This window comes from Geotrypetes seraphini, chromosome 3, assembly GCF_902459505.1.
Source record: "Geotrypetes seraphini chromosome 3, aGeoSer1.1, whole genome shotgun sequence".
Classification (NCBI taxonomy): domain Eukaryota; kingdom Metazoa; phylum Chordata; class Amphibia; order Gymnophiona; family Dermophiidae; genus Geotrypetes; species Geotrypetes seraphini.
In genome coordinates this window covers 164,303,129-164,320,261 of record NC_047086.1, presented here as the reverse complement: position 1 = coordinate 164,320,261, position 17,133 = coordinate 164,303,129, and the positions used below count along the sequence as shown (strand labels likewise).

Here is a 17,133-nt window from a genome sequence, read left to right as displayed (position 1 = left end):
TGATTACACTAAAAAACACAGGTTATAAGGTCTGAGCACTTCACATTTCATTTTGAATATCATCCATGATTTATTGTTTATAAAAGCTGTGATCATTGAAAATACTTACTGATCTTCATCACAGAGTTAAACTAATTATTCCTCCTGATATATATTTAGCTAGATAAATCAAGCCATGCCCAAAAGCATAAGAGCAAACATGAGAAACTGATGACTGGAATAGACTGGTGTGAAAAGCAGTGCAAATACAAACCAGGATAGAATTCTAAAATGCTTGTGACAGACAGTAGTCAGAAGGGGCTGAGGAGAGAACAGGGAGAAGAAATAAAAGAAGGTAGTGACATAGAGAGAGAGGGAGGCGCCCAGGGCAGTGAGGCACGGTATCGCTATGCTGTGCGCCTCCTATTCTTCCTCCTCCCCCACCCTGCATATCTCTTAAAACGTTCACCAGCGTAAGCATATTTCACCTCCTGCTCGCATCAGCCTCGGCTCCCTTCTAACATCACATCCTGGTCTCTCGACCAGGAAGTGACATCAGTAGGGAAGGCCAGGAGGTGGAAGATGCTGCTTATATTAATGAACATTTCAAGAGGTACGCAGGGGCAGAGAGGAGAGGCACTGGTGCCCCCACCATGATGGCACCCAGGCCAATCTGCCCTCCCCGCCACCTCTCTTACTATGCCACTGAAAGAAGGAAATGTAATTTAGGGCTGCTGTGGAAGAGAATGAGGGTACAGGGAAGATGTTTGCTTGGCCAATGAATAATGTGTGCTAGAATATAAAACAAGACATGTAATACATACCTTCAGGACAGTAGCACAATCTGTCCCAATATCACACCTGGACAATTGCAACTCACTATATGTGGCATTGTAGAAAAGGAATGCAAGAGATTTCAACTACTACAAAACACAGCTGCAAGACTAATTCTAAAAAAGAACCGATGCGTGAGGACAAGTCCACTACTGGGCAATAACACTGGCTGCTGATAAAAGAAGAATCCAGTTCGAGAATGCTTTGTGGACTATGCAGGCTATCTACGGTGAGAACACAGAGGGACTAACTTCTGGCATTGTTGTCCCACATTCCTCCTTCAACTCACATAGTACGCAACGTTAAAAACTATCCTTCCCATCTCCGTTGAGTATGGCAAAAGAAAATATTCAAAACTATCTTCGAATACCAAGGGCCTCTCATTTAGCACAAACTGCCCATAGACAACCTACCAACTACCTTGAATTCTGGAAGAAACTGAAGATACACCTCTTTTCACCTTAGTCACTTTCTTATCCTTCAGCCCTCCTTCTTGAACCAATGCTCCTACAAACAATGTAAAAAAAAAAAACTTGATCTAAATCTTATTGTAAATCGCACAGATTCCTTGCAGAAAATTGCGGTATATAAGACACTGTATTATATTGTAAAAGGATTTAGCCATTTTTTTTTCTCTGTAGATTTCTCAGAAGGGGTGGTGCTTACAAACTCGCCTTCTTTAGGGCCTGCTACTGAAACTGCTCCACTTGTGGCAGCCCCATTTGTGGCCCCACATGGCTCAATCTTTTGTTATCTTCTTTCTGTCTTATGATGGAAGTGGTTTCTGCACACCATATACAGAGCAAGCATTATTTTTTATAACCTGTTACAAGAGGGTGCTGAAAAGTTCTCAGCCTAAACAACCAACTTATCTTGCCACTGTAGCTGAAAAGAGTATTATCTTATTTCATTAAGTGCCAATTTGCAGAAACAAAATTCTATGTTTTGACATTATCCGTGTCATTCTCTTTTTTTGTTGTTGTCTATTTCTATTTATTCATCAAAATTTACAAGAATACATCTTGCTACATTAAACACAGGGAGGTAAAACAATCCAAAAGTAATAAAAATTAATTCTTACAAGAATATTCCTTTATCCCCTTCTTAGACCACTATAATAGGGGGGTGGTCAAACAAAAAATTTTTGAGAGAAAATTCAAAGAGGAATTTAATTAACAAAAAGGTTTAATGTATCTAAGCACCAGCTTTATTTCTATTATCCCTCAGTCCTTAATGATCTTCTTCACATCCAAGAATTCCTTCAGATGGTTCGGAGAAAAAAAATGTGTATTTAACTCCCAGATACCTAACTAAGCGTTTGCAGGGGTATGCTAAAAGAAACGTTGCTCCCAAATTAATAGTATCTGGACGCATAGAAAGAAATTCTCTCCTCCGTTCTTGAGTAGTCTTAGCGACATCAGGATATATTCATATTTTCTGTTCCCCGAATTGTTTTTGTGAATTTTTAAAGAACACTTTCATGATCATATTAACATCTTGCTCAAATACTAATGATACTAAGAGCGTAGCTCTATCAGTTGTCAGCTGTTATTGTTTGTTCAAGAAGAGCAGTCACATTAGCAAATTCTATTTCATTGTTTTTTTTCCTTTTCTCTTTTTCAATCTCATTTTCTCCTCCTTCTCTTCCAGATGTCTTCTTATTTGGTAAATAGTAAATCTTATTTATTGGAGGTATACAATTTGAAGAAATCTTTAAATTTTCAACCAAATATCTTTTCAATAAATCAAGAGGCGATACACCCGGAATTTGTGGAAAATTTAAAATACAGAGGTTCAAGCGTCTGTTAAAATTTTCAAATTGCTCCAATTTCCTATGTATAGAGGAACTGTCCTTAATCGAAGCCATCTTAAACTGTTGTAAGTGCAATATATCCTCCTGCATCTGCTTAGTTTGGGCTATTGAATCCAATTTCATTGTTTCCATAGTTTTTGTTAATGAGTCCAAGCTCTCCACTATTTTAGTTACCTCTTCAGACGATTTTTCCATTTTAGTCTCCATCCGCTAAAACAAGAACCAGATGCTATGCAGGGAAACCTCCATCGGAGAGGACAAATTCTCCCCTCTCTTGCTTGCTTCCATCAGCTGACCAGCCTCAGACGCCGTGCCCTCGCTGGGAGACCCCACTTCTGGGATTGCGTGTCTCCTGCCTCAGCGTCCCGGCGGTTGCTGGACATGGGGGTATGAGGGACACCAGAGGAGACAGAGATGTTTCAGTGCCCGAAAGGGCGAATGACTCCCTCACTTTGTTGCCCAATGCTGGACTCTCCACTCCAGGACATGCAGGCGCCGGAAGAGCCAAAAAGAAGCGATCCACAGTTTGCCATAACGGGGTGGACGCCAGGGCCAGCGAGGAAAGGACCCTGACCACCCCTTTCCTCTTCGCATGGGGCATCTGGAAAAGGTATGATTAATTTGAAAAAGCAAACTTGGAGAGATCTCAGCGCGTCTCTCACAGCTCCTCACGTCGCCGCCATCTTGGCCCGCCCCCTCCTATCCACGTCATTCTCTTCCCGGTTGGGCTGAGAACTTTTCAGCATGCCCCCGTATTCTCTGCCCAGGTGGCAGACAGACCATGGGATTTTCAACTTCTTCCCCCTTTCCAAGCTGCAGACAATGAAGCCCAACTGTTAGCTTCTCCTGTTTTGTAGTGTCTGGAGAGGGCTCACACACAATAAATGCTCTGAACCCTGGCCTAAACACAACAATCGGCCGATTCCTTTGATTCCCCAGAGAGCCAGTTGAGCGGAACAGAAGAAAACCCAAATCACAGCAGCCACACTAACATTTTAGGAAACATATTAAAGACAAGTTTGCAAATTATACATTTGGTATGCATGCCAACCACAACTTAAGGTTACTGAGAAGCTCTTATAGTAGATACGCCAGAGACAGAGTGATTCAGTCATTGAACCTAAACCAAATACAATGGCAGGTGATCATAATCTTCAACATTTAAAAAACTTAAAGTGCACTAATGCTAAAGACTAATACAGTACCTGCACTTTCTAATGCATTTTAATGTGTTAGCTCATGTTAATGCAGACAATGCATATTAATTTGAACAAACTGTATCATATGCAAAGTGGCACATTAATATTAAAATGGGCCAATACAAATTGCCTAAGTAAAATGCGATTCATATTAACCCATTGGCTAATGAAATGTAGTTACGTTTTAACAGTAACATTCAGTGACTAATGTGAGTCAAGATCAAGGGTCTCCTAGCTGATACCAACTTATCCCTATCCTCCTAGGAAAGCCACAGCACCTGCCCCATGAAATCCAAAATCAAGCAGTGACCCGAGTCCCTTCCCAGCCTCTAAATGAAATAGCCATTCAAGTCCTACTCTCAGACATCCTGATTAATGAGCTCCACGGCCCAGAGCCATCCCCACATATGGTATCCCTTCAGTGGTCTTGAAAACTGAAGCTGGAAGCAGAAAGGAGTGTTCCTCCTTTCTGATCATCTTCCGTGAAGCCAAATAATGCCACAGTAACCTCACATACTCCTTCCTCTGCTGCAAATCTGGATGAGAAATATTTATACCGAGGGAAACTGTACCTTCTTGTCTCTGTCCCCATTAATGCTGATATTGCCAATTTCTATGGCATCTGTATTAAGTGATACTAAAAATATTTAATGTTACAAGAAATACAAAAATAATTAATTTTGATTTTTTGGGGGTAGGAGTAAGGTATATCAACATTGCTATACAGATGTTCACATTGAGAACAAGTGGAATTTCTTCTAAGAAGGGAGGGGGGCGGGAGCACTAACCTTCATTCCTGGGTAAGGAATCTGAAGGCTCCAGTCTTTTATCTGGCATTGTGGTCGAGACCAGCATGAGGAAATCTGAAACAAACAAAAAGGAAAAGACCATCAAACACTATCAATATATTCCAGTAAAGACACACCTTCTTCAGCTTTGGGATGTGGTTTCCAGTCAGGTCCTCTGTTTATTCAATACAAGAATTAAAAAAAATTTTTTTTAAATAAAATCTGGCCTTTTCCACAATGCTGCCAATCTGAATTTCTACCACCACTTTAATACAGTATGCCTTTTTACTAACCTGCACTAAGAAATGGGCTTAACCCAATCGTACAGGAGCCTCTCATGTGCAAGAAGCCCATTTCTAATGCAGCCATCAAAAAGGCTTTCTTCTGTTTCTTGAAAATCAGAGCATTTGTTAGCATTAGCATGTGGTCATTTTAAAAACTAAAAACCAACCCAATGCAGGAGCACTTCCTCATATTTAGGAGGCACTAAGGCAGGGGTAGGGAACTCCGGTCCTCAAGAGCTGTATTCCAGTCGGGTTTTCAGGATTTCCCCCAATGAATATGCATTGAAAGCAGTGCATGCACATAGATCTCATGCATATTCATTGGGGAAATCCTGAAAACCCAACTGGAATACGGCTCTCGAGGACCGGAGTTCCCTACTCCAGCGTTAGGTGCATGTTATGGTCCTTTTACTAATTGTGTTAAACCCTAAATCTTATAGCAGACCTTCACATACACGTTCAAATTATGTTTAAGCGGTTTACAATACAAATTGATATTTTAAAAATGTAAAAAAAATCTAATAAAAACATCATATAACACAAAAGGATATAGGGGAAGAACTACAATTTATGATAGAAAAGGAAAAGGGAAATGGATAAAACAAAAGGTCAGTTCTATGGGCTCCTTTTACTAAGGTGTGCTAGCGTTTTTAGTGCACGCAGGAAATTACCACTTGCTCAATGCTGGCGTTAAGGTCTAGCGCATGCAGCAATGTAGCATGCGCTATTTCACGCATTAAAGCCCTAGCGCACCTTAGTAAAAGGAGCCCTATGTTTTCCGACTTGTGTATTCTGCAGTACATATACAGTACATATAGAATTAAATTATCAAATACCTATGAAAACGCATCAGTGAACAAACATGTCTTAAGATCATTCTTTAAAATATTAAGAGAAGTTTGAAGTCTAAGATGATTAGGAAGCAAATTCCATAGTTCTGGTATCTGGACAGAGAAAATGGAATTACAAATAGAATCTAAAAATATCTATCTAAATGTAGGAACTATTAAACAATTTTGATTGAGAAGGGATGTAAGGTGTTAAAAATTTGCTGAGAAATAATGGAGTATCTGAGGAGAAAATTTTGAAAACTAATAAAAGGATTTTATAGGTTATGCGGTGATATAGGTCAGTGTTTCTCATCTCGGTCCTGGAGTACTCCCCTTGCCAGTTAGGTTTTCAGAATATCTACAATGAATATGCATGAAAGAAATCTGCATGTACTGCCTCCATTATATGCAAATTTATTTCATGCATATTCGTTGTGGATATCCTGAAAACCTGACTGGCAAGGGGGTACTCCAGGACCGAGTTGAGAAACACTGATATAGGTAACCAGTGAGCTGATTTGAGTAATGGAGTAGCATGATCATATTTTTTTATGACCTGTTATAATATTATAAATTTTAATGTGGTATTTTGGATCAGTTGAAGTCGTTTAAGTTCTTTTACCTGTGTACCTTTATATAAAGAGTTACAAAAGTCCAGAAGGCTAATAACAAGAGCATGAATGAGAACATTTATAGCTGAAGGTTGTAATAAAGAACGAAGGTAAAATTATGTCCTACCTGTTAATTTTCTTTCCTTTAGACGCAGCAGATAGCACAGAATTACCAGCAGGTGGAGATAGAGAACTAACTCGCAGGTGTATATCTTGGATAGAATCCCTCCTGGCCAGCCAGTATCGCTCTTGCCAAAGCATCAGGACCAATTCAGCCCCATATCAACAAACTTCTTTCCCATAAGCAAGAAGAACATCCTGATTCACCAAGGAAACCAACCTGTGAGAGAAAAACAAAAAAAAAACCCTCCGAGAACACACTAGGGTTGGGCTCTGGATTCATTTGCTGCATCTAAAGGAAAGAAAATTAACAGGTAGGACATAATTTTACCTTCCTTAGCACCGGCAGCAGATGAATCCAGAGACAAGTGGGATGTAGCAAAGCAAACCAAAACCGGGTGGGACAAACCTTCCGCCCCCTGACAGATGAAAATATCGAAGACCTTAGAGGCCGCACAGCCCTCTAACTGAGACTAGCCCTACCTGCGTATGTTCTGGCTCAGCAGGAACTTGTCTAACTTTGTCTTGAATCCCCGGAGGGTGTTTTCCCCTATAACAGCCTCCGGATGAGTGTTCCAGTTTTCTACCACTCTCTGGGTGAAGAAGAACTTCCTTACATTAGTACAAAATCTATCCCCTTTCAATTTTAGAGAGTGCCCTCTCGTTCTCCCTACCTTGAAGAGGGTGAACAACCTGTCCTTATCTACTAAGTCTATTCCCTTCAGTACCTTGAATATTTCGATCATGTCCCCCCTCTCAATCTCCTCTGCTCAGAGCATCTGACAGCTTTAAGCAACAAAATCTTGTCCTATAAGTAGGCAAATCTGATAACAAAGAAACCGCTTTATCAACCAGATTCCTTATTAGACACGTTTTATATTTACCTCACACAAAATCAACACATTCCCTTTGAGATACTCTATATCAATGTCCTGCTAAACCTACTACCAGGAAAAGTGTAAAGAGGTGAACTGACCTCCGAAATCACAAAGAACATACTAACAGAACCAGAGCATTATAAGTCCTCTCATCCAAAAACTTTGCAAAAAACAAAAAACAAGCAGCCTTAAGAGGAAGTAGGACCTGCTTGACCCCCTGTATCCCACCGGATAACTAGAAGATGGGGGATTCCAACACAATCTACTCCAGGAGAGAAGAATCCAACGCAAAACTTGTGAAAATAACAATAAGGACCTAATGTCCTATACCAACTGGCTCACAGCCCCAGAAGGGGCCAGCCGTCCCCCCTACTCAATCAATGGAAGGACCCCCTGACCCATCATTTAGCAGACTGTGATGTCTGAGGCCCCTCTGACTGGGCGAAAGAAGGCTTGGGAGGATGCCCAGATCGCCTCTGAGCAAACCTTGACCTCGCACTGTAGGACGTGTCATACTATGCCCTATACGTCGATCTCCCTGGGCTATACCTCCTGGTATCCCTAAAATATGGCCTACAGGGTGGTGACCGATACAAACTCCTTGATCTATCCTCCAGTAACCGCTGAGACTTAGAGTCTCCAAAATCCTTAACTAACTGCTCCAGGTCTTCTCCAAACAACAATTGATCCTTAAACAGCAAATGTACTAAATGTAACTTATAGAGGCCGCATCCACTGCCCAATGCCGCAGCCATAAACGCTGCCTAGACACCACAGCCAGGGAAATCTGCTTAGCTGAGGCTCTAATCATATCATAAGGTATCTGCTAGGTATGCCAGCCCTGACTCCACATCCGGAAAGTCCGGGGTTAGAGCCACCCCAGACTCTACTATACCATCCGTGATCCATTGAACTCATTGAAGACAGGCACGTGCCGCACAGGAACTGCACATGCCGTCTGCAGAATCAGGGCTGCCACATTGAATGAAGCCTTCAAGGTAGACTCAAGCTTCCTATCCTGTGAATCCTTAAATCCCACTCCCTCCTCCACTGCAAGAGTGGTTCTTCTAGAAATGGCTGCCACCAACGCATCCACTTTTTGGAAGCTGAAACCTATCCAGCTCCTCCTGAGTCACAGGATACAACTGCCTCATAGCTTTAGCTACCTTGAGACCTGACTCCGGAGTGGTCCATTGCTCCGATATTAATTCTTGCATGGCCTCATAAGAACATAAGCAATGCCTCCGCTGGGTCAAAATCTGAGGTCCATCGTGCCCAGCAGTCCGCTCACGCGGCGGCACAACAGGTTCAGGGCCAGGCAGTAATCCTCTATCTATACCCCTCTATCCCCTTTTCCAACAGGAAATTGTCCAATCCTTTCTTGAACCCCAGTACCGTACTCTGCCCTATTACGCCCTCTGGAAGGGCATTCCAGGTGTCCACCACACGTTGAGTGAAGAAAAACTTCCTAGCATTCGTTTTGAATCTGTCCCCTTTCAACTTTTCTGAATGCCCTCTTGTTCTTTTATTTTCCGAAAGTTTGAAGAATCTGTCCCTCTCTATTCTCTCTATGCCCTTCATGATCTTGTAAGTCTCTAACATATCTCCTCTAAGTCTCCTCTTCTCCAGGGAAAAGAGACCCAGTTTCTCCAATCTCTCAGCGTATGAAAGGTTTTCCATACCTTTTATCAAACGTGTCGCTCTCCTCTGAACCCTCTCGAGTATCGCCATATCCTTCTTAAGGTACGGCGACCAATATTGGATGCAGTACTCCAGATTCGGACGCACCATCACCTGATACAACGGCAGGATAACTTCTTTTGTTCTGGTTGTAATACCCTTCTTGATTATACCTAGCATTCTATTCGCTCTCTTAGCGGCCGCTGCGCACTGTGCCATCGGCTTCATTGTCATGTCCACCATTACCCCCAAGTCCCTTTTTTGAGTACTCTCATTCAATAACATCCCTCCCTCCCATCGTATAGCTGTACCTCAAGTTTCTGCTTCCCACAAGTAGTACGTTACATTTCTCAACGTTGAACTTAATCTGCCATCTCGTTGCCCATTCCCCCAGTTTGTACAAGTCCCTTTGTAATTCTTCACAGTCCTCTTTAGTCCGAGCTCTACTAAATAGTTTGGTGTTGTCCGTGAATTTTATTATCTCGCACTTCGTCCCTGTTTCTAGATCATTTATAAATATATTAAATAGCAGCGGTCCAAGCACTGAGCCCTGCGGAACACCATTCATGACCCTCCTCCAGTCTGAGTAGTGGCCCTTCACTCCTACCCTCATGCACCGGGAAGGCTCTAGGAGGCTTTTTCATGCAAGTCATCAGGGGATTGGATACCCTAGTCATCCCTGAGTCAGGTGGAGAAATATGCAGACACTAGCGCTTTGGAGATAAATGTTGCTAGCTCTTCTTTGCTCCCACCTCCACCTTTTGTTCATTATCAGCCTCCCCGGGGTCAAAATGGGGAAACGAGAGCTCAGAGTTAGCAGACTGAAAAATCTCTGCATCCTGCACTACCTTGTGTCTTTGGCACCTTGCTGTCCCTCCCTCACCCCTAACAGAGGTCGGGACAAAGATACCTGGGCCATTCAACCACTTGAGTCCTCCCCTCCCCACTCCGAGTTTGTCCGTTGCAGCACAAAAGCATTGTGAAGCATCCGGACAAACTCTGGAGAGAAGAGTTGCATGCCTGCCCATGAATCCTCCCCTTCCACCTCTCCCTGTGACATCCGCCCCCTTACCGCCTCCTGCTGCAGCCTGCTCTCGCGAGGGCACCATCTTCACTTTGTCCAGCGTTTCTTTTACCTGTGGCACCAGTGTGTACTCCTGGGTCAAACTAACCACCGCCGCATCTCCTGAGCTCACAGTGGAAGCTACTCCTGATGGCATGCGGCGCTCACCTCGCTTAACCACTTTTGCTGGTCACACTTCTCCAGAATTTGAAATGCCAACAGCACCAGAAAAGCTAGACTCTTTTTTTTTTCTTCTCACTTATGGAAAAGAAGCCCTCAGGTATTCAGATTCTTCAGGGGGGAGGGTGGGGAAGGGACCTGGGAGAACCCAGGTGTTGCTCCCAAAGTTGGCACCATTCAGCCAACACCACGCAGCTCAACTAAGGCCTGAGACCTAAGCCACAGGAAGATTTCACAACTGAGGCCTAAGCCACAGGAGGATTTCACCTTTCTGATCCAGGTAGCTAAAGCCAGGAGCCTAGAGGAATAGCAGTCATCCAACCTGCTGGAGGTAGAGCATACTGGCTGGCCAAGAGTGATTCCACTCAAGATATACACCTGCGAATCAGTTCTCTATCTCCATCTGCTGGTAGATGTGTGCTATCCCACTTGTCTCTGGATTCATCTGTTGCAGGCACTAAGGAATAGAGCGTATACGTCGTAAATTATGAAAGCAGCTCCATACAACTGAAGCAGCACAGGATTTCTGCAGCAGTAGGAATAGTTGCCACTGACTGCCTTATGGTGGCATACTAAACTATTTTTACATAAGAAGTTGCTTCAAAATAACCTGCTAAACCTAAGAGCCAAAGAAAAATTGAATTATACATTTTACAGTCATTCAGATGGCTCCAGGCGTCGAGGCTGTCTGTCCAGCTGGCTCAACTCTTTTCATCAAGGAAACAAGAAAGCAGGATTGCCAGCTGGCTCCCTTCATGCTCCCTTACAGTCTGTTGTAAAAAGGAGAGCACAAGCTGACAATCATATTACTAGGTTTACTGTATAACATGGTAAGTAGCTCTAGAGGAAAGGTCTTCCTAGTCTAGCACACGAGCCAAACCCAACATTTACCAGAAACCATCAAAACTGGGTCACCGCCAAGTCAAAACTAAGCCAGGAGTACAAATGAGTCACTGAGAATCAGCTGACCCTGCTCCAGGTTCATAGGGGGAACTTTAAAATTCTGGCAGTACTTTAGGAATGTGTGTACATGGCAACTTTTGTGCCCAGACTGTACCAATATTTCCACCCGTGAATACAGCCACTTATCCTAGAAAAGCCCCTTATCCTAAACAGAAGAGAGGCTTCACACAGAGAAAATCTGTTCTAAAATGACCTCCTGTATCACTCTGCAAACCCCCCCCCCAAAAAAAAAAAAACAACAGGGAGCAAAGAAAAACAAAGATATCAGAAAAGACTTTTGGTAATGGAGTTGAGGAGTAGCCTAATGGTTAGTGCAGTGGACTGCAATCCTGGGAAACTGGGTTCAATTCCCACTGCAGTCCCTTGTGACCTTGGGCAAGTCACTTAACTCTCCATAGCACCAGATTAAAAAAACAAAACAAAACAAAAAACCAACAACCCCAAAAAAACCCTTAAGAGTGTGAGCCCACTAGGGACAGAGATTTCTAACACTGGGCACATACTTGTCAGGTTATTTTTCATCTCATATTATGCTTAAGCTTTATGAAATGAAGCTGAAAAAGGAGCAAATGTGCCACTGACTAAACAGGATTAGCAAGGATACCTTTTCAGCAATGTGGAATGGGGAAGTTCAAGCAGTGATCACTCCTTTTCTTCAGTTCACTTTCTGTGGGACCTCGTTTCCTAGGGGGGAGGGGGTTAGGAAAGTTCAAGCAGAACATGCAATCCTGAGTAGGTATTTGCACTGCGAAATGTATTTCTGAACAATAGGAAAATGAGATAAAGTACGAGCAGAGCACCCGTTTATCTGAAATGCTTGGGACCGAGGCCATTTAGAATGACTAGGAGTGTCCTAACAGCATTCAATAAGATTCCAGTAAAGACACACCTTCTTCAGCCTTGGGATGTGGTGTCCAGTCAGGTCCTCTGTTTACGCAATAAAAGAATTAAAAAAATAATAATTTTTATAAGATCTGGCCTTTTCCATAATGCTGTCAATCAGAATTTCTACCACCACTTTAATACAGTATGCCTTTTTACAAATGGGCTTAGCCCATTCGTACAGGGGCCTCTCATGTGCAATAAGCCCAGTTCTAATGCAGCCATCAAAAAAGGCTTTTTTTTCTGTTTCTTGAATATTAGAGCATTTGTTAGTGTGTGGGCATTTTAAAAACAAAAAAAAAACAACCCAATGCAGGAGCACTTACTGCCTCATATTTAGGAGGCACCAAGAGGGAAATTCTATAGAAAACACCTAAAGATAGGTGCCTAAGTTAGGCTCCTAACTTATTCCCCCCCCCCTTTTTTTTTTTTTCTAAACTAGCATGGTTTTTAGTGCCGGCCGTGGCGGTAACAACTCCGACGCTCATAAAATTCCTATAAGCGTCAGAGCTGTTACTGCCTAAAAACCTCACTACATACGACTATGTACAGCGTCAACATGTATGAGACAAGCATGATTTTTTTTTCTTGCATAGAAGTTTTTGGACCCCTGTTAGGCTAACGTGGTATTGACCACCAAGAAATGTATAAAACCAGGCCTATAAGCAGAAGTAAGCAGAACAGACATCAGAGGACCCTCAGGCCTGAGGATCACATCTGTTCCATTATATGCTGAATGATTTGAAATTGTAAGCTGTTACTGATTTGTTAATAAATGTATATCTATTGAAACCAGTATATAGTGTGTGGAGTCTCCATTTCGAGGTAGGCCTAGACAGCGGCCTACTTCATAAGTCAAATAGATGCTGGCACTGTCATCTCGATATAGGGACCCTAGATCATCTGCACTTCTTTTGTCCCCTTAATACTTAAATTTTGGCTATCCATTTAGGGTCAAATCAATATAATACTGGAAGTTCCATTGGCATTGACATACAGTGCTGTTTGGTACATTATTGATGGCCAAGAGTCCCATAACTTCACATAACAATAGACTACTTCTCATCATGACGGGAGTTACCATGCAGCTTATTTTGAAAAATTGAGACAGGTTAAACCAGGGGTGCCCACACTTTTTAGGCTTGCGAGCTACTTTTAAAATGGCCAAGACAAAATGATCTACCAACAATAAAAAATTTTTAAAAAAACAAACACAAAGCACACTGTACGCAGAGAAAATATTAATTATCATTTATATTCCGTGGATTTTCAAAGAGGTCAAGGCAGATGACTTTATGCAATGTCACCTCAGGAACAACTATACAAAAGTAGACAAATATACCCCCACCCATTTTATTAAACCGCGATAGCGATTTTTAGTGCAGAGAGTTGCGCTGAATGCCCTGCGCTGCTCTCGATGCTCATAGGTTTCCTGCGCTAAAAACCGCTATTGCGGTTTAGTCAAAGAGGGCCATAGTGCAAAATATAGACAGTAGATATAAATTCTCAAAACGGACACATCTTGATCACTAAATTGAAAATAAAATCATTTTTCCTACCTTTGTTGTCTGGTGATTTCATGAGTCTCTGATTGCACTTTATTCTTCTGCATCCAATATTTCTTCCCTTCTTTCAGCCTGCTGAATGCTTCCAGACCTCATTCCCTCCACCAACTTTTTCTTCCTCTCTCCTTGCCCCCTCCCCTTTCTTTCTTCCTGTCCCCCCTTTCTTTCTTTCTTTCTCTCTCCATACCCCCTTTCTTTGTCTTCCTGTCCCCCCTTTCTTTTTCCCTTCTTTCTTTCTGTCTTCCTGTCCCCCCTTTCTTTCTTTTTCCCTTCTTTCTGTCTCCCTGCCTGCTCCCAGGCCACTGCTGCCACCATCGGGGAACAGGCCTCCAAACCACCGCCGCCCCAAGCTCTCCTTGCTTCCCCACATAGAAGCATCGGGCCAACCAGATTTCTTCTCCCCGACGTCATTTCTGAAGTCAGAGAGGAAATTCCGGGCCAGCCAGGCAGCGATTGGCTGACCCGGAACTTCCTCTCCGACATCAGAATTGATGTCAGGTGGGAGAAGTTGGTCGGCTCAGCACTTCTGAGTTGGGAAGCAAGTAGAACGCTAAGGCAACGTGATCAACTCGCGCTGCCTTCGCGATCGACCTTTTGGGCACCCCTGGGTTAAACTATAGTTTTTGGTGGGAATCCTTGTGCCAAATTTATAAATTTGAACGTATGAGTACAATACAATTGGGACAATGTAAGAAATTCAAAGTAATTTGGGACCCATTAACAAAATTTTTTAAAGACTGATTATTAGTTTTGCCCGTTCAGGAAGGGTGGGGGCGAGGGATATGTACTTAATTTAGTTTTGAATTGTAATTTGTTTATCCTGATCATTTGTATTGTTCTTGATTGTTTTTATACTGTATGAAAGGGTGGGTGGGAGGAGGGGAGCGGGATATGTACTTATATCAATTGATGGAATTGAATGCTGTCTATTTTGTTAACTTTGATAATATGTTGCACTTTGTGTTGGTTCTTAAAATGAATAAAGATTTGGAAAAAAACAAACAAAAAAACCCTTTTCTTCTGCATGAGTTTTCCTAGCTCATAGATCTTCAGATAAGTGGTGCTCTACTGTAGCTTAACACTTTTTTTGCAGTTAGTACACCATAAATGTAAACTGTGGCATGCACATTTGATTACATTTATTACGAAAAGAACAAATATTAATAGGGAGGTGGCCAGAATTTATTAATTTTTTTTGTATGTGTATGTATATATTAGGGTTGAACATTTAACACATTAATATCACATTAATTGTTTAACGCTTTTAAAATTTTTAACGTGATTAGCGTGGGCTTTGATGCTCAAAGCTCCTATACCACAGCTAAAAAATATCATGGTGGGAGCGATTTTTAGTGATGCTCAGCACAATAGCATGCAAATTATATACATGCTATTATGCAGAGAATCACTGGTAAAAGGGGGGGAACTGTACCTGGTGCTTGCTCCTCCCACCACCCCTCCTATCAAAACAAAACCATGCCCTGCCTCTGCTGCTCTCCCTGTCAGCTGAGCTGATCGCAGCATGAGGAACCCCGATTAGCTGAGACAACAGGACTCCCTGAGACTGGTGGCAGGAGGGATGCCCCCACATCTGGCCACACAACCCCCCCAATCCATGCCCCCATAATCATTTTAGAAAACTCGGCAGGAGGGATGACCACTCCCTACTGTTGGCAGGTCCTTTCCCTTTCCCTGCTGGTGGGCCTTTCCCTTCCCAGTACATCTTGGGATGCATTGGGAGGGGCCTAAGGCCTTGATTGGCTCAGGCACCTAAGGCCTCTGGAGACAGGCACCCTGTGTAAATTAAATTACAATAATCTAATTGTGCCATGGTAAGTGACTGCACAGCTATTTGGAAGACATTAGGTTCAAAATAAGATTTAATACTTCTAAGCTTCCAGAGAACTTTGTAAATCCTAGTTGATATGACCTTTACCCAAGACTCAAAGGAGGCATATTATCAATTATAATGCCAAAAATGTTAAGTTCATTTCCTAGTTTATATGAGGTTCCATAAATAATTAAGTCCTTAGTAGCTAAACGATTAAAACAAGTACTCATCATCATGAATTTAGTTTTCTCCTTATTAAGCTTAAGTTTAAATTGATAGGCCCAGTCTTCTATTATTATTAAATCTTTGTAAATTTTGTTAAACACGCCAGTAAAATCACCTTCAAATGGTATGTACGTGGTTGAGTCAAATTATTATGACCACCGCCTACCGCTGACGTCAGGCACAGCCAATGAACAAATGCACGTGTCGCAAGCAGACTTTGTGGGTATATAAGGTGGAATGTCAGCAAGTTGCCAATTTAGAAACCGTGGCTGTCATAGGGAAAAAGCACAATTTCTCAGACATTGAAGAAGGCATGATCATTGGCTACTGGACTAAGGGCGGTAGCATTTCGGAAACGGCAGATTTTGCAACCTGTTCACGGGCTTCTGCGGTTAAAATGTACTGAGTGGATGAATAGAACATTTTTAATGACTCAGAGTGGTAACTGTAGGGCTGCACGAGCCATAGATGCGAGAGGCATTGGCATACTACTGTGGAGCAACTCACCATCTAAATGAACCAGGGGGCTTCCAGATGTGTGTCCGAAATTAGTGTACAGCGAACCCTGTTGTGAATGGGGCTCCGGAGCAGACGTCTGGTGACTGCACCCATACTCATCACAAAAAAAATAGCTGCAATTTGCACATTAGACTTACACCGACTGGCAGAGGGCTTCCTTCTCCAATGAGTCACATTTTGAGCTCCATCAAATGGACAGACGTTGGCAGGTCTGCCAGCAGTGTCCTGTGTCAGGCATGAAACCATCAAGAACACACACCCAGTAAATATTGTTGGACATAAACAAGCTGGTGGCAGCAGTGTTATGGTTTGGAGAAAGTTTTCTTGGTATGATCTAAGTCCCTTGATACCTCTGGAAGGCACTCTCAACCAATATGGATGTCTTTCCATCCTTGCTGATCAAGTAGACCCGAACATGTTGACGGTTTTCCCTATGGCCGATGGGATCTTTCAACAGGACAATGCAACATATCATACCGCCAGACATGGAGGGCATCCAGAAATGCGCACACACCGACATGATGACATCACATGCATGTGTGATGTCATCACGTTGACATCCACACATGTGCGGAGGCCCTCCAGACATGGTCCTGAGCCTATTACTATGACGGGGGGGGGGGAGGGGGGGATGCTGCAGGAAGAGAGGTGGGCAGACTAGGAAAGGTGCTGGTGAGGAAAAGAGGTGCTTGCTGCCTACAGGACATGCTTTTCACCATGAGAAGCACGTCCTGTAAGAAGTCAGTGAGGCATATCAAGAAAATTAGAGCTTCCAGCTGCATTAAATTAACACATATTGCTCAATTTAACCAATGCTATCAAAGGATAAAATATGAAATCTTTCATTCAGCTGCAAACTACGCTGGCCCCACCCTCCTCCCCGTTGGAT

The 17,133-nt window shown here is 42.7% G+C and overlaps 1 protein-coding gene across 8 annotated transcripts in view; it reads right to left on the bottom strand.

Annotated features, from left to right (window-relative positions):
- PLEKHG1 (pleckstrin homology and RhoGEF domain containing G1) overlaps nucleotides 1–17,133 on the bottom strand; it is a 298,003-nt gene that overhangs the window by 268,425 nt on the left and 12,445 nt on the right. For all 8 annotated transcript variants that reach the window (XM_033937870.1, XM_033937872.1, XM_033937873.1 and 5 more), the window contains exon 2: nucleotides 4,614–4,688. In XM_033937870.1, coding sequence (XP_033793761.1) covers nucleotides 4,614–4,680 — 67 coding nt within the window. In that variant the 5' untranslated portion in view covers nucleotides 4,681–4,688. The remainder of the gene's footprint in view (nucleotides 1–4,613; nucleotides 4,689–17,133) is intronic.